Here is a 26,924-nt window from a genome sequence, read left to right on the forward strand (position 1 = left end):
CCCCTCAGCACGCGCTTTCTGTCTCTCATTGGACACACAATTTCTTCATGACTTCCTCATTCTGTAACACGAGGAATCTTGGGACTTTGAGTTTTGTAGCGACTGATTACTTTTTTGTCAGATATGTGTCGTTTGTGATTTAACCTATTTGAGCTTTTGATTTCCACAACACAGATTCATATTTTATCAACACGCTGTCTTAACGTCCTTTTAAAAGTTAAGGGTAGGCTCATTTTGATTATATATATTTTTAAATAAATCTAAACTGTGACACGCCTTAAAGTGCAGCAAAATTTGCATAAATTACTTTATACGTTTCATGATACGTTTACCTCAATTAATCGATTTATCACTCTGAAATGCGTTTTAAACAGTATTAAAGGAGTTCTTATTGGCTGCTTTTACTTTATTATTTGGTGCAAGCCATTCATTTCAAACATTTATTTCATATAACATTTTGGCTTCACGATTATAGCCAGGATTATTTTTCCCTTATATCATTTCAAACAGATTCCTTTAGATCAGACAGTTTGTAAGATCATGGAAAACATTTAAAACCACGTGACCTTAAACTTTTCAACAATGGACTGTTGTTTTTCGCCTTAGAATTAGGTTCAATCTTTATTCTGAACATAGTTTGGACGTTTTGAGATATCAAACTCTTTCAAACGTTTTGAGATATCAAAGTTTTTGCATTCCATGTGACTTTGTATTTGGTTGTTTTCTAAAAACGTCTCAAAATGTACACAACGTAAAGAAAAAACATCACGCTGTGTAAATAAGTTGCCACAGAACTGGGCAAAAATGTCAGCTAGTCTTTAGATGACTTTTAGCATGAAATTAAATGTTTGTCATCACACTGAAAAATTTCACATTGCCATTTTTATCGTCAATTCTTGTATGTGCAATATCTTACTGAATTAAGATGACAAAGTATTTGTCATCACAATGGCCTATACTGGAAATGCACAAAAGGGGTTTGCCCTGGTGTAGAGGCAGAGCTCATGGTGAAAGTGTTGTGCTCAGATTTTCCCCTCTGTGCTTATTATGAAAATGATAATCAGGGCAGAGAATTGTGCTGAGCAAAACCTCAGAAACTGTAAAGGGGATATAACTATATTTTAGCATAACAGAAAGACTGCACATTACAATAACAACAACACAGCATAAAACGTAAAATAGGATTACTTTTAACAATGCTTTTCAAAACATAATGTCAGTCTAACTAATAAGTGCTGTATGTAGCAGTCAGACAGCACATAGTTGGACGTGAAGGTTTTTATCGACTGTGAAGAACTGAGATTAAAATGGTTCAATTCCGCTAAATGGATGTGATATTAAACTGATGTGAAAAAACAATGAACTGCAATCTTGCAAAGTTATTTACATTAAATTGGCCTTTATTCAAAGTGTTAGTGTTTTCAAGCTCTACATGTTAAGAGTAATACATGTGTTTAATGAAAGTGATCCTCTGACATTGATGTTGCTGGCTACTGAAAAACATAGGGTTCACCCAAAAACGAAAATTCTGTCATCATTTATTTACTCTGGTGTAGTTCAGAACCTGCTTTTGACTCTTTCTACTGTGTAAAACCAAAGAAGATATTTTGAGAAATGTCTCTGTGATTTTGTGTCTATGGATGTCAATGGGGTTTGGTTTCCAGCATTCTTTGAAATGTATTATTTTGTGTTCTGCAGAAGAAAGAAAGTCATACAGGTTTGAAATGACAAAATGATGAAAGTTCTCATTTAAACTCTCACTTTTTAATGATGTCCTTTTTAGGTCATTTTGCGCACAGGTCAAAAATAAAGCATCTTGTCTGAAAGCGGAGAGAATTTCTGTTAAACACACAAGCATGAGACTAGGAGGTCATTCGTCTTTCTAGCCTTTGACTTACCTTTGTGAATACAAACCAAGATTAGGAGCATCACAGGTTCAAGAAGGATGATATTCATGAATGGGATTTAAAATATAGCGGAATGTCCCTGTTAACCCTAAAGTGATGTTGGGGACAAATGTGGGCAAAATTATTTTGTTAGTTTTACACTTAAGCACACCCCAAAAAAGTTGGACTTTATTTGACAATGTTAATTTGGTGAAAATAAAAAAAAATCTTTAATGAGCTGACCCATTACTAAATTTCAACTAATCCATCATAATGCAGATCATTCATACACATAAAGGAGTGAGCCTATAGAACATCCTCAGTGTGGCCGGCACTCAAGTCTATAGCAGGCGTAGTGTTTTTTCCGAATGATGTCAAATAAAAACTGACATTCACACATACACAAACAAAGAACTGTGCAACACATGCACGCACACACACACACTTCATTGTGAGATGAAAGTCCCACTGCAAGATCTGCTGATGCTTTCAGACAAAGCATTGCTGCTACCTATGTGACAGTGAAGTTTTCAATTCATTCTGTGGCAGAACATTGGCAAGAAGGTTTACTAAAGCAGAGACCCTTTATCTTTTTGAAATGTTATGTTTTTGTAATATATAATTGATAACTCTGTCTCCCATTTTCTCTCTTTCTTCTTGGCATCTATGCACTGTTTTACCAACTTCAATTGGTTTATAAAAAAAATTCTACAATATTAACTTGTGATAAAATCTATAACTTAAGATGATAAGTTTGTTACAACATTAGTTTATAGTTTCAATCTATGCAACCAGTGCAGCCATTGAAATTACATGTACATGCTATTTTGATTCCATCAGGTCACTAAAAAACTAAAAAAAGTTGTTTAGGAAAATCATGTTTTTATGAAGAAAAGTTCACAAAAATTAAAAAAACAAATGAATGTAGTAAATGAGGTAAAAAATACCACAAACATCCACAAATGCATATCTTGAAATCTTTAACTTTAAACAAACAAAAAAGATAATGTTATAACGTTTATATAAACTATCAATGGAATCACAAAGTGCCCAAATTTGTACACTAACAGCAAATTAGTGCAGTTGTAGTTAACAACACTTGAGGGTTCAAATCAAAAAAACATCATTACACACTTGAATTTCTCAAAAATGAGCCGTGATGATATAGGATGTGCGTTTATCATATTTAATATGAGATATAAAAAAGAACACTGGAAAGTCCCATCATGATTTTAGAGCTGAAAAAACAACATGTGTCTTAGACATGTGTCTGTAAGATGTTATGCACTGCTCTGATATTCTAAGGTTAATGATTAGTGGAGTTTGAAGTCTTTCTGTTGAAGTTTCGGATGTCGCGTCTATGGATGGGGCCTCTCTGTGTCTTTCACCTGCCCGGATAGTCCCTGACATTTAATCATATTTAACCTTTAAATGTCACAATAACAGTGTTCAGCCCAGAGCCAATCGCTCGGAGGGAGTTTCTCAGGTGAAATATTAGACAAAACATCCGTCCTGCGCGGTGTTGGGAGCGAGAGCATGAGCGTCTCAGTCATGCCTGCCTCCTTAAAGTCACAAAGTTCAAGTCTTTTTAGCAGTGTGAAATTGCCCGTGTTGATATCAGAAATGGAAATTAGGGAATTTATGACGTCTCATATTCAGTTAGCAAGGTTCACGTTTTACTCAATGTGAGATCACACCAAAGTTTCACAACACATCAGAAAGTTGTCATAGTTACTGTTGCATATCACACGGACTTGGGCACTTCAAAAAAGCTTTGACCAAAAATGTAAAACTATAGATGAAGAGTTCATTTGCAGAAACTAGTAACTCAGTTCATGAAAATCATGTTTTCAATTGTGCATTCCAATTTTTATCACTCCAACTGCAGTTGGGTTGTTTTGATTAAGTCATAACATCTAAAAAAATACAGCTAGCTAACACAATAAAAACATGATAACACAATAAAAAAACATGAGATTATCTGTTTTTACAAATAAAGTCTTCAGATTTACAGGTAGACATTTACATCATTTCCTGTAATCCAAAGCAATTTAGAATAGTGAGGAAAACCATAAAGCAACTCATCTTGGTAGAATAATAAAAATTCACTGTAAAATTTGCTGTAATTTCGCAGCAGGTTTGCCTGTAACTTTTAGATTTAATGTACAATCTTGTTTTAAGCATAAACTTAACTATTTTATATATTTTCTTTCATAAAACAAGACTAAATATCTTAGGACACTTTTCTTGTTATGTCAATGTATTTTTAAATCTTTTTTGCAGTGTTGCTGTGCTAATGCAGTCTCTTCTTGCTCATTTTGAATTGCTCGAAAGTCAAAGTGTTTTAATTTTGATTAAAGGAATTGAAAACAGTACTAATTGGAAAGTATATTAAGTAGTAATTACATTTACAGTAAGTTACCTGCTGCAAAAAACTACAGCAAAGTTTACAGTGTTGCTAAACAGTACAATTTTCTTTTTAAATTACACATTCTAGACAATTGCTGGATTCAACATATTCGTCAAAAATTCACAAAAACAATCTGTTATTTTAAAAAATATATATGTCTTGCACAGCTCATAAAGTGTTTGCTATGTAATATATTAACTATATGGTTCATTCTGTAACAAAAATAAAAAATAAATGTGGTATCTGTTCAGGAAGCTTCAGTATTACTGTTTCTGACACTCACTCTCTGCACAAAGTCACATTGCTGTATGGTGTTTTCAGCTCAAGCTTCAATGTTGCACTCTTGGCAGGTTGTATGTAATATTAAAGGATGTTGGGGGTTATATTGGTGACTAGAATCTTAACCTGTCTAACTGCCGAGTGGGCAGATGTGACTACTGTGAGGAAGCGTCAAAGTCGAGTGAGTCACTTGGAGAAAACCTGAAGTCAGAGGTTGAAGGAGAGTGGAAGATCAGAGATTTAAAGACAAGAGAATTTCCCCAGTTATTCACAACAGAGAGATAAATGGTGAAAGATGAATGGTACAACAGAGATGTGGAGGGGGTACTGGACCATAACTGAAACCATTAACAAGAAGTGCGAAAGGTTTGTCATGTTGGTCTGAAGCCCATCGGGTATGAGTTGTCTCATTCTCTTGGGAACGTTGGAGCAGATTTGGCATCAATTGTAGTTGCTGTGCTATTTTAAAGCATATACAATACAAATAACTGGAAGGTACATCAGAAAAAGACCAGAAGATAAAACAAGATAGTTAGATTAATTGAAAACAAAATAAGCGTACACTCATTTATTTGTCTTGTGTCAATAATTGTTTTACAAAATCAATAAAGCACTTCAAACGGCAAACAGCTGAAGGAGTCACAGGCATGGCACAGGGCTCTCAGATTTTATTTTATTCATGATATTCTACTTTAATAATAATTGTACAATTATTATCAATAAATAGCATTCATCTGCTTTGTGATCCTTTACAATCATTACACAAATAAAGCATTAAAGGGATTATTAACTCACCCTCTCATTCTAAACCTGTATGACTTTCTTCTGCAAAACACCAAAGAAGCTATTTTGACTAATGTTGGTAAACAAAAAACGTCTTTCACTTCTATTGTGTGGTCACAAAACCAATGCCAGTCAATGGGGACCAAAGGTTTTCTGTTACCAACATTCTTCAAAATATCTTCTTTTGTGTTCTGTGGAAGCAAGAAAGTCATGCAGGTGTCAAATTACATGAGGGCAAGTAAATGATGACAGAATTTTCATTTTGGTGTGAACTACCCCTTTATGGACGCCTGACTAAGAATTTATGTCAAGAAGATATTAGGTTATGAGATAGATATGACTGAACTAGGCTAAGTATGATTCGATATTGGCGTAAGAACATAATGCCTGTGTTAGGAATTAAATGAATAACACGTAAACACGCTCATGTTATCTGTGGTTTTGCATGACTCGATTCAAAAGTTCGATTACTGCAAAGAGGAGTTTAGATGTGGTTCAAAGAACCTATATGCTCACAAAGTCTCACAGGACACACACCATTATCTCTCTCAGCATGCCAAACAAAACTTTTTTAGTTTAAAATGAAACATTTGGTGGCTCACAGATATAATCGCAAACAAATATAAATAATCCAAATTGATCAATCAATATATTGAACTTTTGACAGAATTTAAATGAACTTATCTCCATTGTTTTTACAAAATGTGAAAACGTACAGTTTCTGACAATCCTCTGATGTCAGTGTACATTGCACATAAAAACTTGCAATAATACCATGTATCTTAATACCGTATATTCTCTATCATTTTTCCCCTAGTAATATTTTTTATAAATGTTTTATAATGATGTACTGTGTGTAAAACTGTTTTGCAACAATGAAAATAGTGAAAAGCGCTATGTAAATAAAATTGAATTGAAAATGTCATGAGGCTCCTACAATTCATTTCCCTTCTCTTATAAAATAAAAAAAGTTTGTCCAGTCAGAAATGTAGCTGACGTTCACCCAGTGAAAACATCAGGTCTGGCTTCTTTTTATGCAGAAGTGAGCTGATATTTTCCATAAAGACATTTCTTACTTCCCTTTTCAAAATAAAGTTAATATTGTGCTCGGATGCATCATGCCGCTGCCCCCCATTTACCCCCTAGCATCTTTGGCAGATTTTAAAAATGTGTGGATGGAACATATGGGATTTAATGTAAAAAAACTGAAGCGTTATCTGGAGGATTGAGAACATCAGTTAGAAATTCAGTTAAAAACAAGATTGTCATCTCTGAACAGGGGGGAAAAGTACAGTCGATTTTTTCTGTTTTCTTCTGAAAATGAAACTGGGGGTGATCAAGCAAAGGAAGAAAAATCCCCAAACCGTCATGTTGATTTCTCTTATTCCAGGAAACTCGGTGTGTGTGACACATACAAAATGATCGAATTTGACACGAGAAAAGACTTTCTTGCACAATAGCACAGCTATATACACTGGATAAGTATTTTTTTTACACTGGAAAGACACGTTCATCACCACACCTGTTTTTATGATGATTTCTAAAATGTGTGCATTCAAAAGAGCTTTATTCTAAACGTGCACGTGACTTAAACCTCTATTTCAAGCAGTTTCTATCCACACATAAGCAACTTGTTTAACATTGAAAGAGGAACATTGAGAGAAAATTACCTTCATAATCTACCATCAAGAAGAGTGAAAGTTTATGTTAGATGCAGTTGAACACCAGCAGAAAGATATTACAGGGTTGCATTTGTTAAATGCATACTTCACTCAAAATAAAAATGTTGTCATCATTTTCTCATCCTCAAGTTTTTCCAAACCTGTAAAACGTCTTTGTTCTGGTCAACACAGAGAAAGATATTTGGAAGAATGTTTGCAACGTACATTTATGGGACATCATTGACTAGCAAAGTAGGACAAATCTGGTCTTGGTATTTCTACATATTTTTTGAGGATTTAGGAAAGCAAACAATTCTAGGGCATCTTTGACTACAATTTTTATTTTCCCTACTATGGTGGTCGATGTCCCAGAAATCTCAGTCGCTAACATTCCTTCAAATATGAATTATGGAGAGTAATGTTTTTACATTTTTGGGTGGAGTTTCCTGTTAACAATTAGTGCATTTGCAAGCATAAACTACAAGTGAACAATACTTTACTGCATTTATTAATCTTACTTACTTTATTAATCTAAACTAAACTGTTTGTTTCAGTCATACATTCTTCCCAATCAAAATATGTATCTGTTAATGACAGTCTAAAAATAAACCATAAACATAAATAACTGTTCTGACATAACATTAACAAGAATTACTAAATGCATAAAAACTATATTGTATTTTATGTTGTTAGTAGATGTATTTATCAATGTTAACAAATACAACCTTATTGTAAAGTGTTACAAATAACTGTATTATTAGTGGACATTTTCTTGCTGTCCTGCAAGAAACAGTATTTCATCTCTGTATCTGGGGCACTGAAAGTCCTTTTGAACATTAACCATATTCTAATATAGTAAAATGACAGTATAGTGGGAACGTGGTCAATTTCTCTTTACTTGTTTTACTTCAAAACACTACAGTCACTATAGTTTAACCATGGATAATTTTTGTATTGTCAAACTGCTAACCGCTGACAAAACACTTTAAAAACATACGTTTATTTAAAAAAATAGGAAGTGCATGATAGGCGTCTTTCTGCAATTTAAGAGAAGCAAATTCGCAGAAATAAAAACAGCACACTTTGCAGTTTGTGACTGGAGTAGCGCTTGTACCCTTTACAGCCGAAGGACAAACACAAGGAAGCGGTTTTCGTTCCATTTTAAAACTCTTTAATTTATTCTTTTAATGGAAGTAACAACATTGTTCAGACTTGTTAGATATTCACAATGACGTGTCTAACACCACACTGTCAAACGACTTTATGATCTTTGTATGTTTCCATATGGGTCTTTATTAAAATAAACCTTGAAAATCTCCACAAAAATACTCTCCCCACTGACATTATACACAAGTACATGATTAATAAAAATGAAAAGGTGGGAAAAAAACTGAAGTGATTTTATTCGAGTTTTGGCGCATCCACTCAAATACTCGGCATAGAGGCGTCACACGGGTAATACAGACCCAACCCGAGACCCCAAGGCAGTAACATGACAGAACGAAGGATCCCTGAAACCTAAAAATCACAGTATTAATATTCTCCACATTTCCGAGTAGACAGGAAAGCTGTAGTATACAAGTCTTAAAGAAATGTTCAACCCACGCTGATTCTTAACAGCGGTTATGGTGATTATGCCATCAAAACCAAAGCGGACTTATAGGAAACAGCAAATTAACTTGTCAGGTCTATTTCTCATTAAACACTGTACCAAGACATCGTGGAAAAAAATAAAGGCAGTCCAACCCAGTCTTGTGGAGATAAAAATCAAGGCAAAACAGGACCATTACGTTCAAACTACTACAAACTTAGCTGCGCTGAACATCTCTAAAACAGAAAAATGTTTCATTTATTATGTTGAAATCTTAATGTTTGAAAAGCTAAAAAGAAACACTGCACACAGGTTCAGTCTAAAAAGATGTGACGGGAACATCATCACAAGCATGACTTTCATCCAGTTCATATTACAAGGATTCCTGCAACTATTGGGTCGTCTCTGTTGAGGGTGTCTGCGAGCATCAGTATTGTTTTGTGAAATTAATGGACAGCTTGACATGAAATAATACGAACAAAAGACAACTACCATTACAGTATACAGAATATCACTTTCAAGAGTTTAAATAACCCCGATCACAAGATTACAACTCTTTTGGTCCATGATTTTAGTTTCAGTCTTTCCAATCAAATATACCGATCCAATTTTGCTCAAAGCACCCGAGATCTGTTGAGTCTGCGCAGGACAAATCAATGCCAGGCCGACTCCGATGGAGGGTGCGGGATAGGTTGAGCTGTGTTAGATAAGTTCAACGTAATTGGACGGAAACATTCCAAAATGCCCATCCGGACCGTATCCTCGCCACCACCCTTCATCGATCATCTCAATGCTGGTGATGATATTATCAGGGTCAAATGAGATCTCGGTGTCATCAGCTGAGGAGATACACACACAAATGACAAGCAATGAAAATAAGAAATCCGAGGTAATCAACTATTCCACTATAAACTTTTTTAACGATGTGTTGCGTACATTATGATGCAATTGCCCGTTTAAGCCAATATGTGTGTAATATGTTTACAAGGCAATGGCCTACATATTTATGATATTTATGAAACACAGTCTTGTATGTCTTGTTAAGTCACAGATAGATAGGTAGATATAGAAACCATGCTTTAATTAAAAATAATAAAATAAATATAGATAAATAAAAACAAAACAAGTATTATAATAAAAACTTAATGTCATAATAGGAAAATATATAAACAAAATAAATGACTTGAATAAACACCTACGAAATTTTGTTCTTAATGTATTTTTTGTATTACTGTTTCCTTTTAAGTTAATTTTGCTATTATTATTTTTAAGTAAACATTTAATGTTTTTATTTATTTAAATATTATTTTAAATATTTTTTAATTTTATATTATATTTTATTTATTTATTTTTTATATATTGCCATGTTTTAGTTCTTTATTTATGTGTCTATTTATTTAATTATGCATTTAGTTATTTTTCCAATATTTTCCCCCAATATCTAAATTTTGCCGTGTTTATCTCTTCTAAATTTATTCATGTCATTTCTTTTTTTAGTGTTATTTTTTATTTATTTGTATATTTTTTTAATCAAGCGTTTATTTGTTTTTATATGGAAGGCTTCATTGGTCGCAAGCACCTGGCCCAAATTTTTATTTTTTTATTTTAATGAGAGAATAACTGAAATTAGACTCACGTACTCCAAATGTAAATCTTGGCGATTTAACCTCTTTGGTAAAGCCTTGAGTTAAAAATCTGGCTTTTATTTTCGATGATGGATTAAGATTTGATAAACAGATTAACATGGTGGTGAAATCCTGTTTTTTCAGCTTCGACTTCTTGCTAAAGCAAAACCTATTTTATCCAGTAAAATTTTTGAACAAGTAATTGAGGATCTAGATTAGATTACTGCAATTCCCTTTATTTTGGGATTGTTCAATCAGCCCTATCCCATCTGCAGTTGCCACTGAAACCTATATTTTCGCCCATTTATTTTGCCATATTTAAATATTGTTTTGTTTATTTTCCATTGATGTTATTCATGATTAGGAAAGAGTGTTTTTTACACTATTGTGCAGCAATGACAAAAAAAAGCAGTGTAATGAGAAGAGTGAAGATGGGGAACTGCAGGGAAAATGGGTATGTCAGCGGGTTCAGAACATAACTTTTAAGTATACATGTATGAAGCGTGTGAAATTTGTTCAGAAAACGGATCCTGAATCTGCACAATAAAACACAAACTCACATTCACCCTCAGTATGAGTAACACTCACCAGCCTGGTAGTCATACAGAGCCTTGGCACAAACACCGCGGTCACCAGCCTGATCATACGTGTTCTGTTCCTCCACCTGTGAAGAGATCATGAACACAAATCATTTACAGACTTAATCTGATTGTGAAGTTTGTTCTCATAATATTTTCTTCAAAATGTAATAACTTTCTCCGTGGATGAAAGGACTTTCCTGCTGATGCGATCAAGGCTGTGTGGGTGTGGAAAGAAATATAATGCAGTAATATCACAGCCTAATATCTGCAGTCTATTTAAATGTCAACAGATAAAATCCCACACTATATTATTTTCCTACTAAATGGTTTCATTCAGAAATGAGTCACATCAAATACTGTGAATCGGTGGTTGAAGACTAAAAATTATGTAAGATCAATAAGAACTGTGGGGTTCTTGGTCTGTGTGATGTACCGGTGCTGGCTCTTCATAGATGTTGTCTGGTTCCACATTCCCCTCGTAAGACTCTATGTGTGTTTCATAATGACCAGTGGCTACTTGAACATCTGAAACATCAAAAACAATGAGAGGGACTCATTAACTTTGTCTTTTGTAATAACACAATGACCCACACAGTGGCGCTGTCACATAACAAAACTCCATATGTGGGGCTGAGGATGAGTAATAAAGCTGATGAATGAAACACCAAATCAAAAGAAAACATTGTTTGTATGATTTTTTAACATTTATTTAACATTGTAAATATTTTATTTATTTTGAAAGATCCCGGCAGGCCTAACTCTCACTACATTCCAGTTACTGTAATTCAGTTAAAAAATCCTTTAAGCATAAATTAAAACCAGTACAACATATACTGGGTGTTTTATGGTCTTAAAACATTGCTTGATTTTAATTTGACAAAATGTAATTTCTTTTAAAGTTTCTTTAGATTTTTGGAAAAATAATAGGCCATCCACATACATGGAAAATTATATAAGATATAAAGGAATGCAGCAACCAAAAAGAATGAATGCATGAATCCCACCTTCATATTCTGGCTCAGGCTCAGGCTCAGGTTCAGGTTCAGGTTCTGGTTTAGATTCAGGTTCAGGTTTAGGTTCAGGTTCAGGTTCCACATACTGAGATCTGGGCTGTTCCTCAAAACTGGGTTCTACTCAAGAACACACACATGCATGGATACACAGAACACCCACATGCATTGTAACAACACACACTAGGTCAGCTAGATTTCCACTTTGACTCACTGCACCACAGGGGTCAAGGGTTCAAGCTAGGAGTCAGCAGTATGACCACCAGAACCTTAAATCTTGGTATGAAAAAAGTTATACCATGATAGTAAATAAGTGCATTTGACTGGCGCTTTTGCAAGATTTGTAGTGCATTTAAGCAATATGCGTATCTTTCTCTGAAAAAATATATATATACAGCCACGGAAAAAAATGAAGAGACCATTCCTGTCTTCTTAACCATGACAATATTTGAAGAGTTTGGTTCCAAAATGAGATAACATTGTTTTTAAAATTGTTCAAAAATCATGTTATTTTTATTGAGCATTCCAATTTATTTCAATCAAACTGCAGTTGGTTTGTTTAGATTTAAACCGTAATAACTTGAAAAATACAACTTACTAAGATAATAAAAACATGATAACATAAAAGCATGATTTGTTTTTACATTTTTAAGTTATCTAACGTTGGTACTTTATTTGTTTCTATTTGCAGAAAATGAAAACGGGAGAAACATGACAAAATAACAGAAAAAGATGCTCTGTATTTTTTTTTACCTCAAATACTGCGAAAAAAGTATATAAAGTTCATATTCACCTTCAAGCGACACGAAGGTAATAGTTGAGCATGTATTAAGGAAAAGCTCAACAATTATTTTTATTATGTGATTACCTGGATTTTTATCCCAGTTTCCACATGTCTTGGCATGTTATCCATCTTTCACGTTGCTGTTGGATGACTTTATGTCACTCCAGAGGTTGGATATAGTTGAAATTCAACAGACACTGGACTGAAATAGCCACAATACGAACGAAAAATTGAATTGGTCTCTTAATTTTTGTCCGAGGCTATACATGCATATTAATGATAAGTAATGAATGAAAGGTCTGGCATCATCATCAAAGCTATTAACCTGACATCCCCGTTGAAAAAATAGCATACACTGGGTTAGGTATGTTGTGATGCTAGTTTGACCAGTTTAAACCAGCACATGACCAGTTTGAACCAGTACCAAAACATACCAACCAGTGTTGTTTTGTTCAACAGGGATGCATACCTGTGAGCGCAAATCCATTAAAGTAAATGTCACGTTGGCAAGTCGTGATGTTGCAAGCAGCCTGTCGTGACATGTCAAAACAAATCACTCCCGTTATATTATTCAAAGCCGTATACACTGAATATGACCACATGGAGCCATTTACTTCCTGGTGCCAGTTTTTTTCAACTGTGACTTGATTTACTCTATTTAAACATTTTGGTATCTAAACCAGCTTTCAATGTATAATTTCACACTGCCCAGTCCTAGTTTGTGCCAATCTGTGACTTGAAGAACAAGTGCACAATGCAAACAAACACACACACGGTGTGGTGTTTACACACACACACACACACACACACGCACACACACACACACTGCAGCCAGGGAATCCAGAACATGAATGTCTCACACTTCTATTTAAATTAGAAGGATAAACTAAATCTTCAAGCAAGCACAAAGAATTTGTGAGTGACTTGGTTAGTTGTTAGTCTGAACAGACAAAAGGGCACACAAATAGAGGAAGAGCAAAAAATGAAGTATGGAGACGCATTCTGAAAGTGAGATAAGGAAGAGATGATAAGGTGAGCGTGTGTACCTCTGGCTCGTAAGGGCGAGGCCTGACGCACAGGAGAACGCAATGGCTCTGGATCACATGACTGCTTGGACAGAAAAGGGCTGTTCAACCGCCCTGAGATACACAGAACAGAAAACGACAAAGAGAAGTCGAGCTGACAGATGGCTGACAGGGGCATACCCAGCAGAAGAGACCACAAACATTGCATTAGACAGAAGAATCGTGGGGCGTTTAACGACGGTCGCATTTCAGACAGACGCACGTGGAAAAGAATGAAGAATCCCACAGAACAGTCAACATTAGAAAGTTAAGCTGCACAGAAAGCTCCCCCCGAAAGTTTGAACGCATATAAAACGTCAGGACGCATCCAGTCAGTGCTTTATTTACATTATGAATGACCCCTTCTGTGGACCACTTCCACAAACACCCACATGACAAAAAGGTGAAGCTAAATAAAGCATGCAATTAAAACTGCATTGAAATAAATCATGTATCTAGAGATCCTATCAGGACAGAAAACCAGTGAGCTTTCAGTTGACCTACAGGAAAGCTATGAAGTCAAATGTAGTTATATAATATCAGCACATACAGTAATGGCCAAAAGTGATTTACTGAATATATTTAAGAAAAAAATCTGTAAATGTAATTTAAAGGATATATAAATATAAACATATACATGCCAATAGTTCCTAAATACATACATGTATGTGTTTATAAATACCAAATAAATATGCACAGTACACAAGACATATTTTATGCAAACCCAAACATTTATTCAGGATGCCATAAATCGTTTAATCAAAAAACCTTAAATCAAGTATTTTTTGTGCCTCACTTTTCTCATATTTTGATGGCTTTATCGAACCTGTAGGTTCAATACAAGCAAATACTGTGCAACTATCCCTTATGGTTATTACCGTTGGCCACTACTGTATAACTGTAATCCTTCCATAGAGTAAACTCCATTCTGTTTGACCCTCCATAGCAGCAGTAACAATCCCTGCATCTGAATGACTACACACACCTGAAGAGTTGTTTGCATACAGAAACATGTACCTGGTTTTGGACTGGATGGAGAGTTGTCTGTGTTTGTCGGGTTGATACCCATCTCTCTCTGTTTGAACATTTCTCTGGGATTAACGGAGCGCTGGGAGATGAGAGACGCCGCCGCCTGTTACAAACACACACAAATTTTACTTGACTGATAACACTTGTGATTGAGTTTGTCAGAAGATAGCAGCAAGATCCAGAGATCCAGAGTGAGTGCTGACATTAAAAACAGAAAGAGAGAAGAGAGAGAATTAAATCCTGTTCATCCAACACTACCAGATCTGGATTAGTGCTTTGCAAAATGTTGCATAAATATGTAGCAATTTCTCTAGTGCTCAGATTATGCAATATTTCTGGTGGATTTTTGAAGTGCATGCATGCTTTCAAGGCTAGCATGCGACAGGTCTCTTAAAGGGATGGTTCACCCAAAAGTGGCAGTCTTTTGTGAGGATATCTTATGCTCAAATACTGGTGAACTATACTGGCTCATAGTTAAATGTAGCCAATTAAAAAAAAGTGCTTTTCCTTTCGGCTCAGTGAACATTTAAAATGATTAAAATATGAAATATTTTATACAAAGAACCAAAAACAACAACGCTATAATTATAGAAAATTAATTAAAGCTGCAATGCGTAACTCTGCCTCCCTGTCGACATCTCTGTTTGAAATATAAAATTGCAGATTTTTTTTATGTCCCTATCCAAAAACTATTTTTTATCATTATTAACAAAATGTTACAGATTGCAGTTTAATTTTTTTTAGATTATATTATGCAATTCCGTTAAATCCACCAGATGAAACGTCCTTAAGCGCAGGTCAGTAACTGGCCCCCATGGATGCTGTGACCAATCAGCATTCAGCACTACAAGTACTTGTTTATAAACCGCAGTGAAATCACTGAGAAATAAAGCAGCTGCTCCTCCGAGGCACTTATAGTGAATAAAATAGGAATTAAAGCAGTATAGTGTAATAAAAGACAGACAAATATTGTGGAAGAAAGACAGTGTAAAGAAAGTCAGCATCAGTTGTTCTGCTTTCCCGAGGCCAGAGGAGAATTTTCGACCTTCTCTCACTCACGTTAGCTTTTTCCACCGATTCTCCGCGTTTAAAGGGTTTCTGCTGTGCGGTCACCTCCCTCTTCTGCTCCTCCTGATGAACATCAACACATTTCATCTCATTCATGCGTCCTGTGTCTCAAAACCCAGTGATCAGACTAGTGCTCAAAAGTGTATACACTGAAGCTGAACATTTTTATGCACGGCCACAAAAAAACACAAAAAAGACACGCTAAACAGCTTTTTACAAACATTAAAGTGAGCGGATCTGGTGTGGCAGAAACAGTCGTTTAAAATACACATTTAAAAATTCCCATTGTGATTTCCTGGATGAAAATAAAACCATTAGATGGTTGAAAATGAGCTAGGATATAAGCACAGAACAGTTTTTCAAAATGAATCAGCCGTGGACCCGTGATCTGTGAGTCATCTAGGACAAACTTATGCGTATGGCCCACATACAAAACCACAGATTCTGAACAACATTTTTCATTTCTGTCACGGCTGTACAGTTGAGCTGTCAAGAGTGTATTTTGGAAATATGGTCCAAGGGCTGGTAATGTGGAGGTGTTAAACTGTTAAACTGATCTTACAATGGAAAACTAAAGACAAAATGACGGTGCAAGAAAGTAGAAACCCAACATCACCTGAGATAGGCTTCTAGTTTTTAACCAATCATTAGTTAAGGCATTGGATGGCATTCCCATGATTTGTGCATAAATGATGCATGTTGGTGAGAAAATTGAAAGTTTCCCAAACTCCCAAACTTTGATCTGATTGGCTGAACACCATTTTCGGTAGTTTTGTTTGTGCAATGGAATACTTCTGAGGATACGTTTACCTCAGTGCGTTTAGCATTAGCCGTAGCATGGACTCAAAATGAAGAATGATTTAAACTTCATCTTCATAGTTATCGGTTTTCCCGTTGTCACATAAAATCCACTTTTAGCTAAATGTATTATATTTACACAGCAGATATTCTACCAGGACTGAGATTTCCCTACAAATTGTAATGTTTTAGGCCCGGTTTCACAGACACGGCTTAGCTTACACCGGGACTATGCCTTAATTGAATAAAATATTTACATTTACATTTAGTCATTTGGCAGACGCTTTTATCCAAAGCGACTTACAGTGCACTTATTACAGGGACAATCCCCCTGGAGCAACATGGAGTAAAGTGTCTTGCTCAAGGACACACTGGTGGTGGCTGCTGGGATCGAACCAGCAACTTATGATTTACCAGTTCAGTGGTTTAACCCACTAGACCACCATCTCCACTATTTATGTCGCTTTTAGAAAAACGCCATAAAAGAATACATTACTGGTCTGCATCCTGAGACAAAACAATGGCATGGATATATTTTAAGATATTTCTGGGCAAGTTTTGTTGAGTTAAGACAGGTCAAACATTCATATTAGTCCGGGACTAGCCTCAAGCCTTGCCTGTTAAATCGGGCCTTAATGTTATAAATAAGAACTGGTTTAACATAAGGGTAAAACAAACACACTCCTGTCATTTTTTTTGTGCTAGCATGAAAGCTGCAAACATATGGTGATGCCTTCCCCAAAACCTTGTCAGAACATGTCCAGAGTTAAGAAACCACACAAGTGTGTGTGTGTCTGAGAGAGAGCTGCTTACCCACTGCTGTTTCTCTTGGGCTTGAGTGTCCACCTCTTGCTGCTCTTGGTACTTCCTGCGATAGAAAACAGACAGATCCCAACATGAACACCTTTCAACTGCCAAATATGAGTAAATAAACAAATGTTTCTCAAAAGCAGGTTGGTAATGTTAAGAACAGTAAGAACAATAATCTGACCCTTGTAGATTTGATGTGTGAATTGCAAGATTCAATAAAAACATGCAAGATCGAACAATTTGTAACAAAAATCTGACATAAAGTATACTGTACTGTAAATTCCCAACACATTTTATTATCAGCAAACCCTTACGAAGACAAAATATTATCTAATATATTTACTGTCAATATATTAAATCATTTATTATATGTTAGAAAATATATAGAATAGATTGTTTATATATTACAATACGTTGCATAATACATAAAGAACGACATCTTTTCGTATATTGAAAAATATAAGTACCATCAATTTATGGAAATGTATTATTTCGCTGGTGTCTCCATATTTCATGATTTTTATTATTTTTGGCAATAAATCATTATTATTAGTCACCCATTATGTTTGACACTGGGTTTAAAAAAAAATATCAGACCCATAAGTATAAAGTGCTTGTCAACATTGACAAATTGAAAAAGTTTTTCCATTTCCTGAAAATCTGCAAATTTGGACACACCTAGATTTAAGAAGGAATATGAAGATTTAATATACTGCATTATTTTTTCTAGAATATTTATTTTTGTTTTGTAAGAGGCAGACTAATTCAATGTAGCAATCACTGTGGCTTGTGGTTATCTTAAGTTACTAGCCAGTGTTGCGAAATGACATATAATATGAGATTAAGGTTGACAATGGCGTGCTAAAATTGACTAGAGCTAAAACCTTTCAAATGTAAATGACTAATGTTTACACACAATTAAAGACTATGTGAAATGTTTAACACTACAGGTCAGTAACAATCGAGCTTTGATAAGCTTGTTTAAAGCTTCTATTATAACATACAAAGAATAGCTTCAATATCTCCACCGTTGGCCGGTCTGTAAAGAATGTTCATTTTGGAACCTGCCAATAAATCATCATCAACTTCAACATAGAAACAGACAGTAAGGTGACTGGCCTCTGTTGGTCAATCTGTGATGCTCTCTCTTTAGCTTTCCTATCCCGTAACTCTGCCTCCTTCATCTCTCTGTCCTTTCTTTCCTTCTCCACCCTCTGTCTCTCCTGCTCTCCCTTCTTCTTCTCCTCCTGAAGACGTTTCTCCTCGTCTTTCTGAAGAAGAGACAAAAGCATTGAGCCAACCGGGGATGCAAAAAATGCTAAAGATCGCATTCGAGACTAGCGAATGTGAATATACACAAAAATCCAAAAAAAGGTCATGCTGTATTACCTCCGTTTGGGCCCAGAAATTGTCTTTGTTGATCTTTTTGATTTCCGACATGGCGTTAGTCTTCTGGTACACTGATCCCTGTATGGGAAAAAAGAACCAGAATAGATTTAGGACAGGAACGTTTAGTCTTTTTGGGCATTTCTGTGTTCCTTTTGGTCAAGAAATATGAACTACTAAATGATTCATATGAAAATATGTATTATTATTCTTTGTGTTCAACTGAAGAGAAGTCATTTACATCCGGGACGGTATGAGGGGGATTAAATTGAGAGAATTGTAATATTTGGACAAACTATAACAGCATCATAAAAAGCATAAACGTGCTGATTATGATTAAAGTTTACATTAAACTTTGATTGTGGATCTTTTGGGAGTGAGGCAGAGGTATTGTTCCAACACGTTCCACATTCTGAGCATTCTGTCTCATTTGCTGTGAAATTCCTGACACAGCACTGTGGATAGTGTTTGAGATAAACAGACCGTGGGCTTGGAAAGGACCCTGGCACCATTGTGCCATTATTCAACATTCTGCTGCTCAGACAACAACATAACAAAATAACAACAAGCTGCACTAACTTTTGCAGACGCAGTTTGATAATGTGTAAAACTTGAACCACAGGAAAAATTCTTGCAAAACCCACAAATAATAATGTGAAATCTGAAACACAAACGTAATGGTTTAATGCTTTGAGGACTACGGTTCTTCTTCTTACACAAATAATTTGATAATAAATAGACTTAACTAACAGAGATTACAATGTGTAGATTTATTTATTTTTATTTCAGAGGGATATGACAATGTCAATTCCAAGGTCATACGAAATCTGTAGACTTTTTTTTTGATTCTGTGCAAATTTTCTTGAAAAATCTGCAGAATTCTGTGGAACGGTTTTAATTGTGTTTACATTTGTACAGAAATGTAAACGTGTAAATGTGTTAAAATAGTTTCAAAATACCACCTGTCTTTGCATTTAACTGCAGGTGACAGTGGTTTGGTTCTGCACATCATTTAAAGAGAGGCAGACTTTACAGAAAAGCTTTAAAGGAGTAGTTCACTTCCAAAATACATTTTCATGATAATTTACTCAGCCCCATGTCATCCAAGATGTTTATGTATTTGTTTCTTTAGTCGAAAAGAAATGAAGGTGTCATGTAAGTACCGACTCAGTGTTTACAAATGTTGAAAAGTTATTAAATGTTCAATGACACATATTCAAATGTCTTTGTGTCAGTTTATTGTTTAAAATTGTCATTTTGTGTGCATATCATGGTTGTTGTAATATTAAAAAAGCAAGACCTTTTCAGTGTAACTATGTATTACATGAAGTCATGAACGCGCATCGCAGCAAGGCGAGGATTTGTGTTTATAAAGGTTACATTTTTTTTTTAGAAACTGACAGATCGTTTCGCTAGATAAGACCCTTATTTACCCTTATTACCCTTAGTCTGGTATCGTTTAAAGACACATTTTTTCTGTGGCGGATTTGAACACATTATGTGACACATTCTGTGTTATTTTGTGTAGATTGTGTTATATTAACAAAACAACGCAAGGTTGAGTTTAAAGTTACACAAATTGTGTTGTTCTTTAACTAGACAATGAGACAGATTGTGTTGTTTTTAACACAACCGTTTTTAGAGAGTCGAGAAGCATGGTTGTGTCTGTGTGTGTGTGTCACTGACCACAGGCCCCTGGGGTCCGGTGTCTCTGAAGCGATTAGACTCTTTGTGAAAGCTGTAGTTAGCTCCTGAGGCTTTCCCCACTTTCTGCATGATGGCATCAGGCTCCACGTCTTCCTCCGCACGTGCGTTTATCGTCACGTGAGCTCCCTGCAGAAATACCACAGCACATTGACTCTAATATCACACACTAACACGTTTTCAATATTCATTTTAAACATTAGAGCATCAAGACTGACATGCTGGTTTCACACTAACCATACCCACAGACATATTCTGTCTGTTATTTATTAGCGACTGTGGTTTAATAAAACATACACAGCATAAACAACTTAGCAGTGCAGTTAAAGCCTACAGCTTGTGTAGCTAGACTACAAAATAAACAACTTTTTATAGCACAAGGAGTTCTTCAGCCATTTTCCTGTTTATAATCAAATATCTGATCTAAGCAAGTGGGTCAAATTTACGTAATTTCTTAATCACTTTTTTTCTGACACAGTGGTATGGAAAATATACAGTACTACGTCGATTGTGGTCTAGTGAAGTCAGATGTCTATACAGCTACACTTAAAAGGGGTCATTGCACAGCTAAAACTAATATTTTCATTTGTTTTAGATGTAATGCAATGTGTATACACTATTCAAGGTTCATTCCGTGCATGTTTGTATCTCCTCTTTGCCCCCCTTCTCTGAAAACCAAAGTTTTTTTACAAATCTCATCACTAGCTAACCAGTGCTTAGTCATTGGTCGAATACGGCAAGCATGTGACCAAATGTAACGCCTTTTACCATATTTGGAACATCAGGTTCCAAAGCAATTGTACCGACAGGTACACCACCTTACTTGTGTGGGCAACTTATAACACACCAGAGACACAGAAAAACACGTATTCGTGCCATATGACCCCTTTTAAACAAGATCAAAAGTCTTGAAGCAGCCACATTCATGATGTCACATCCTGTTTAGAGAGAAACATTCCGTTTGAAAAGTGGCTGCATTGCGAGTCGTACTTGAAGTTTATGTTGCCTTAATCACGCAAACAAACAAACACACACAAACACACACATAAAGATATCCCTATACACAAACACACACCGAAATAAGGGAAAAAAAAACAGTCACCTTAAGAAAGTTTCCCATGGTGCTCACATGGTTTGCACACTGTCCTTTTCTAGCATCTTTAACACCCTCCCCAGTCTGAAAACACAGTGACAAAATGAAGTATTAACACCTATTGAATTTTATCACCTTGATTTTAATAAACCAAACACACTGAAGAAAACATTTATGCATGTGAAAGATGCTTTATCAAAACAATGTATTTCTGGAACAGAATACATTTGTGTGTTTCTTGTTTGTGTATATCTAAAAAAAGGATTGTATACATGCATCTATAATATAGTAGTATTACAATTGCATAACCAATATATAAATATAATGTCAAATGACAAGTGCCTGAAAAAGAAACGGCTTGAAAATATTAACAAAAACACCATTTATTAAAATTCATATCATCAACATTTTATTCTTCACTATGAATTTGTTGTTATTATCACCAAATAATATTTGTTTTATAATATTAACAATACATTTTTTATAATATTAAACCAACAATTTGAGCCGCACTGTAAAAAACTCCTTTCAATATTCAAATTCTCTTGCCATCCCAGATTAGCGAATCATGAAATGAGATTTTAAATTGTCAACATTTTCCATAATTAATTTGATTTTAATATCATAAAATAAGCTTGAAATGTGAATCGTTTTCTTTCACAATTTTGCTCCAGAGGACATTTACATACCCACTGGAGTCATTTACTTTATTGATGACCCCCCAATATGTGTATATAACATGACAGCATATAATATAAAACTATTCGTTTGCGTTAAGCTGAAAAAGCGATGGTGAGGGTGAGTAAATAATGAGAACATTTTTATATTTAGGTTAACTCCTCCTGTGGTTGGGTGAACTGATCTTGTACTCGTCCTAAATTTCAGTAAAACCTCATCATCTCTACCAATTAGATTTTTGGATATTTTTAGTTCAGATAGCAAAGAATTATGAGAGGATTTACCCAGTTGATGAGGACGTATTTGGGAAGACCAGAATTGGGGTCTTGTACACGACAGAAACCGTACATGACCTTCCCGCTGTTCAGCTCCTCGACCATCTCCTCCAGACCACCATCTGAAAATATAAACACACGATAGGATCACACACTCACATTATGAGCGAAGGCAAATCAAGTTCTATCAAACATAATGCTATTGTTTGCAAGTCAGTTCTGTAACTGGCAAACGTAAACAGTCAACAGTCACGCTAATGGCCGTGGCCTCTGTGTTCATTGCTTCCATTCCTTCAAATGTAGGAAGTTTGAACAAATGTTTAGATAGATCTTGCTCCGTCATTGATAGTATCTACTTGGTTCAACAAATTTCTCATTTAATTTATTCAAATTAAGTGTCTTACTGCAAAACTGCAGCTGCTGGCTACACTTGGACGTAGACGGACACTGTTTGCATTAACCACTTATTGGGCATCCTTGTTGTGTCTAGCTTATAAACAGCAATATAACAGACCTAAGTTGTGGTAGATAAGTTTATCCTTTAATAAAATGCTTATGAAAATTAAAAAAAAAGATGTTCATCTAAGGGTATAATGAAAGTAATAAAAAATACATGTGTGTCTGTGTACCAGCTGGCACAAAACAATTCTAGAGAGAAAGTGTGCCCAAGGGCAGGCAAGGACATACAGCTGGCAGATTGGTGGATTAAGGTTACCTACCCTGCCAGCCTTTGCACCACACAGCAGAACCAGCAAGTGGAAAACAGGCAGGTGTTACATTCCATATATACAAAATAGTCATTTACCATTTGTGTGTGTCTACGATCAGTGTCAGAAGAAAACCAACCTCCTTTTTCTGCCAGTCGGATGTCATTGGTGTTGCCCTCATATGTGAAGAGGACCCTTCAAATAAAAAATTAATAAACAGGCAACCAATCAAACTGTACAATATTTTCAAGTAAATTCATCTGTCAGTGCTTAAAGATAAAAAGACCTGTTGATGACATCATGACTTAAAAACCCAAAATAAAACCACTCGAAGTACAAACATAAGCCTCTTTGTGTTGAAAATTGAAAAATTATTTTATTATGAATTACCGCGATATAATAAACGTCATGGCAGATGACAACAAAAAACAGTTGATGACAATATCCTTTAAAAGTCCCAAAAAAAGTTTTTTTGGACTGTGACTTTTTTGTTACATAATGACAGTTCCAGCATTGTAAATGACTGTTATGAAATGTAAATTAGCATAAAAGGTTTTCACGATATAATCCTTATGTACACGGGTTATGTGAGGAAGGAAATGTTTCTGTAGAAAATAATCTTAATGGTGCAAAAACTTTGTTATTTTGGGCTGAAATATGTCCTGGACGTAATGTTATGTGTTCATTACCGAGTGTGAATTAGGCTGTGGATTTCTCTCTAAACAAAGACACTTGAACTCAAAGGAGCTGTGACAACTTCCTCTTTGTAACATTGACTCTTTCAGCTTTAGAAACAGGAAGTGTAGAAATGAGGAATAAGTACTGCTGCTATATTACGTTTCTAGTGAAGTCTCTATGACAGGGCATTTTGTCACATGCTGTGGTTTATCGGGGAAATGAAAACTGCAATTGTCACAGAGCTGGTTCTTTAATTAGCGATGTTAAGTTGACCTATACTTGAAATTCACTTTCTACTGTCACATGAAAACACTATTATTACTGGAATACCCGTCTGCCTTTCATGTTTGCAAATACAAGGTTTGAAATATGCCCTCACCAACTCACAAAGCATTGGTAGCCCATTATAAACAGACTAATCTGCAGTATGGGTGTTATATCTGATAACAACAAACAAGGGTGGACGATATACACACTGCGGTTGAAAATCTAGAGGCTAGTAGCCAAATTACTTTCATTGATTCATAATATTTACATAGTTATCAGCAAAACCATGAAATGGCATCACTACTAGCTATATATTTTATTAGTTTTGTTTCAATTATTTTGTTTACATAATTGTTGGAAGCCATAATTGAAAACTGATTAATTGCACAACCCTATTTTTTTTACATTTTATTAATATTGTTGTGATCCTATCGTATTATAAACCCAATATCTTGTATTGTAACAAATAATGAGCTGAGTGTATCATAACACCCTTTCTATTTAGTGTAACAAGAAGAGATCAAACCAGACTGCACGACACACATAAAAGCCCTATATCTGGATTTATGTGATTTAATTCAACAAGTGAGAAAATATAATTAATGAATGTAGGTCAATTATAATCACTCCTAATACACTCCCAACTCATCTCATTCTCTCCCTCAAGAGCATCTCATCTTCATTGTCACATCTTGAAAACGAAACTCCCTACACATCAAGCTTAAAGCTGTAGGACTTTGCTCACTGATCAACCTGTCAAATATTAATAATATTGTTTCTGTATGAGGGGAAAGAGTAAAGGCCTTCCTCTTGTAAAGCTTACAGGAAGTGGCTCACAGTATCCTCCCAGCAGGCTTTACCAAACACTATACTTCTCTGTTAATAACAGACTGTTTGTTGTGTCGTAAAAAGGCGTGCTTTAAACTCCTGCTTGTAAATGTGTCTATAGGCTGAAATGCAGAAGTCAAAGACAGTGGATGCATTTTGGTCATTTGAACAAAGACTATTCGAGAATAAGAAGGTAGCAGAGAAACTTCTCGAAAGTTCAGATGCTTTCAATCAGATCAACTGATCTCGCACGGGATGCGATGCAAGGCCAAACTGCACTGAATGTAAACCACTTGCATACAGACATGATATCTTCTTTGATATCTGACCTGAGAGCAACAGTGGAGGAAATAGTCTCATCGCAAGATTCAGTCAGTTTTGTTCATGTAGTAGCAGACGACCGAAGCATATTTAAAAAAATAACAGCACATGATGTGATAAACGGACGTTAATTCAAATGAGCTGCAGTTATACTTTTCGGAGATGATCGGGGCGTTTAAGAAGAACATGCAGCAGCTAACATGCTAAACGTGAAGATGTCAGTGAGTGTGATAGAAACACAACCATAAACTCACCAGTTAGTGTTCGATTTCTCATCCACCACCTCGTTATAGGCCCCGGTGAGGGTCGGGCCGTTTTTGCTCAGGTTCACAGACATGATTGGAAATATGTGTGTTTTAACCGTCCGGCTCCGGGGACAAACGCTGCAGTGAACTCCGGGGATAGATGTATATCTCTGGGCTAAACGCAGACAGGAAGCGCGCTGCGCCACATCACGTAGCACCCTTTTCCAACCCTACTATGGGCAAGTTGTATCTCGTGAATATTGATGACGCAAAATTGAGGTCAGCGCCATGGTCGCGTCTGATTGGCTAAAAGACTGACGTTTGTACGCGGGTGGATGTCGGTTGGCGAATAGGGCTTGGCTTTTGAATATTAATTAGTGTATAATAGGTATATGAGCGGACGCTTCGGGTCGTTACCAAGCAACGTCAGCTAAAATCGTTTAATATTCATGAGTTCGTCCTTCGTTGTAGTAGAAATTGCACCGTAAAAGGCGAGCAGCAGCGGCATCCGCTGGACATACACGGAAACGCGCACGTAATATCGCAAATCCTTTTATAATTAAAAAAAGATTACTCTTAATGTTTCTTTAAAGTAACAATATAATCCAGAGTTTGGGTAACAATGTAATTTACACTCATATAATGATATTTAAAGCCAGAAGACGATTATATGCATTTAAATCTCTGCTGCACACAGTAGGCGAGGAATCACGGTCAAAAAAAAACTCTCATCACCTAGAAAATTCTCTCACAAAGCTAAAACTATATAATCACGGTTTTTTTTTGTAAAACTATAGTAACCACAAATATGGTCTCACCACAATAATGGTTTGAATGGTAATACTAGTGTTGCAGTACTTGAGACCTGCCTTGAGACCGGTCTCAAGCCTATTTTTTGATGGTCTCGGTCTTGTCTCGGTCTCAAATTTAGTGGTCTTGGGATTTTTATGAAGACCACAACTATTGGAATTGCTGGTGCATTCTCTGATTTTTGTGTTTACATCATTAATGTGATAATGGATGTTAAGCATCTGGCTTTAAAATCCATCATTGTCTTATTTCTTATTTGATTTTGAGATTGTCCTGAAATAAATCCGTTACAAATCTGTAGAAAATGTATACCAAAATATCTTAGATGTGAATGCAACATTTTTTACTTGTATGGGATCTTGTTTATATACAGTATATTATAACGTCTGATGTGATCTGAAATTGTGATGTTGATTTTATACAATCATTCAATAGAACTGGACTTAAAGTGATACTTCACCCAACAAATGTAAATTCTGTCAAAAATTACTTTATTTTTTTGTTTTGTTCTGATGAACACAAAAGAAGACATTTTGAAGAATGCAGGACAGCA

General features: G+C 35.5%; 1 protein-coding gene across 5 annotated transcripts; it reads right to left on the bottom strand.

The window, feature by feature from the left end:
• Positions 1 to 8,167: 8,167 nt before the first annotated feature.
• Positions 8,168 to 25,841, bottom strand: dbnlb (drebrin-like b). Of its 5 annotated transcripts, XM_056772811.1 has the most exons (15): positions 25,571 to 25,824; positions 23,362 to 23,417; positions 22,525 to 22,637; positions 21,572 to 21,646; positions 20,452 to 20,598; positions 18,769 to 18,846; positions 18,499 to 18,650; positions 17,383 to 17,437; positions 15,763 to 15,834; positions 14,692 to 14,806; positions 13,657 to 13,749; positions 11,821 to 11,946; positions 11,250 to 11,341; positions 10,824 to 10,899; positions 8,168 to 9,449 (listed from the first exon to the last, which is right to left on the bottom strand). In XM_056772811.1, the coding sequence occupies exons 1-15, from the start codon at positions 25,651 to 25,653 to the stop codon at positions 9,313 to 9,315; spliced, it is 1,470 nt and encodes a 489-aa protein (XP_056628789.1). In that variant the 5' UTR covers positions 25,654 to 25,824; the 3' UTR covers positions 8,168 to 9,312. The 5 variants fall into 5 exon arrangements, with proteins under 5 accessions (XP_056628789.1, XP_056628790.1, XP_056628793.1 ...); XM_056772812.1 differs by lacking the exon at positions 15,763 to 15,834 and having other exon boundaries at positions 25,571 to 25,841; XM_056772815.1 differs by lacking the exon at positions 11,821 to 11,946 and having other exon boundaries at positions 25,571 to 25,828.
• Positions 25,842 to 26,924: the final 1,083 nt, after the last annotated feature.

Source organism: Triplophysa dalaica, chromosome 18 (genome assembly GCF_015846415.1).
Source record: "Triplophysa dalaica isolate WHDGS20190420 chromosome 18, ASM1584641v1, whole genome shotgun sequence".
Classification (NCBI taxonomy): Eukaryota; Metazoa; Chordata; class Actinopteri; order Cypriniformes; family Nemacheilidae; genus Triplophysa; species Triplophysa dalaica.

Coding starts and splice junctions, on each gene's coding strand:
- dbnlb (XM_056772811.1), bottom strand. CDS start 25,653: ATGTCTGTGAACCTGAGCAAAAACGGCCCGACCCTCACCGGGGCCTAT. Junction 21,647..22,524: donor AATACGTCCTCATCAACTGG/GTAAATCCTCTC, acceptor CTGTGTTTTCAG/ACTGGGGAGGGTGTTAAAGA. Junction 18,651..18,768: donor ATTTCTGGGCCCAAACGGAG/GTAATACAGCAT, acceptor TCTCTTCTTCAG/AAAGACGAGGAGAAACGTCT.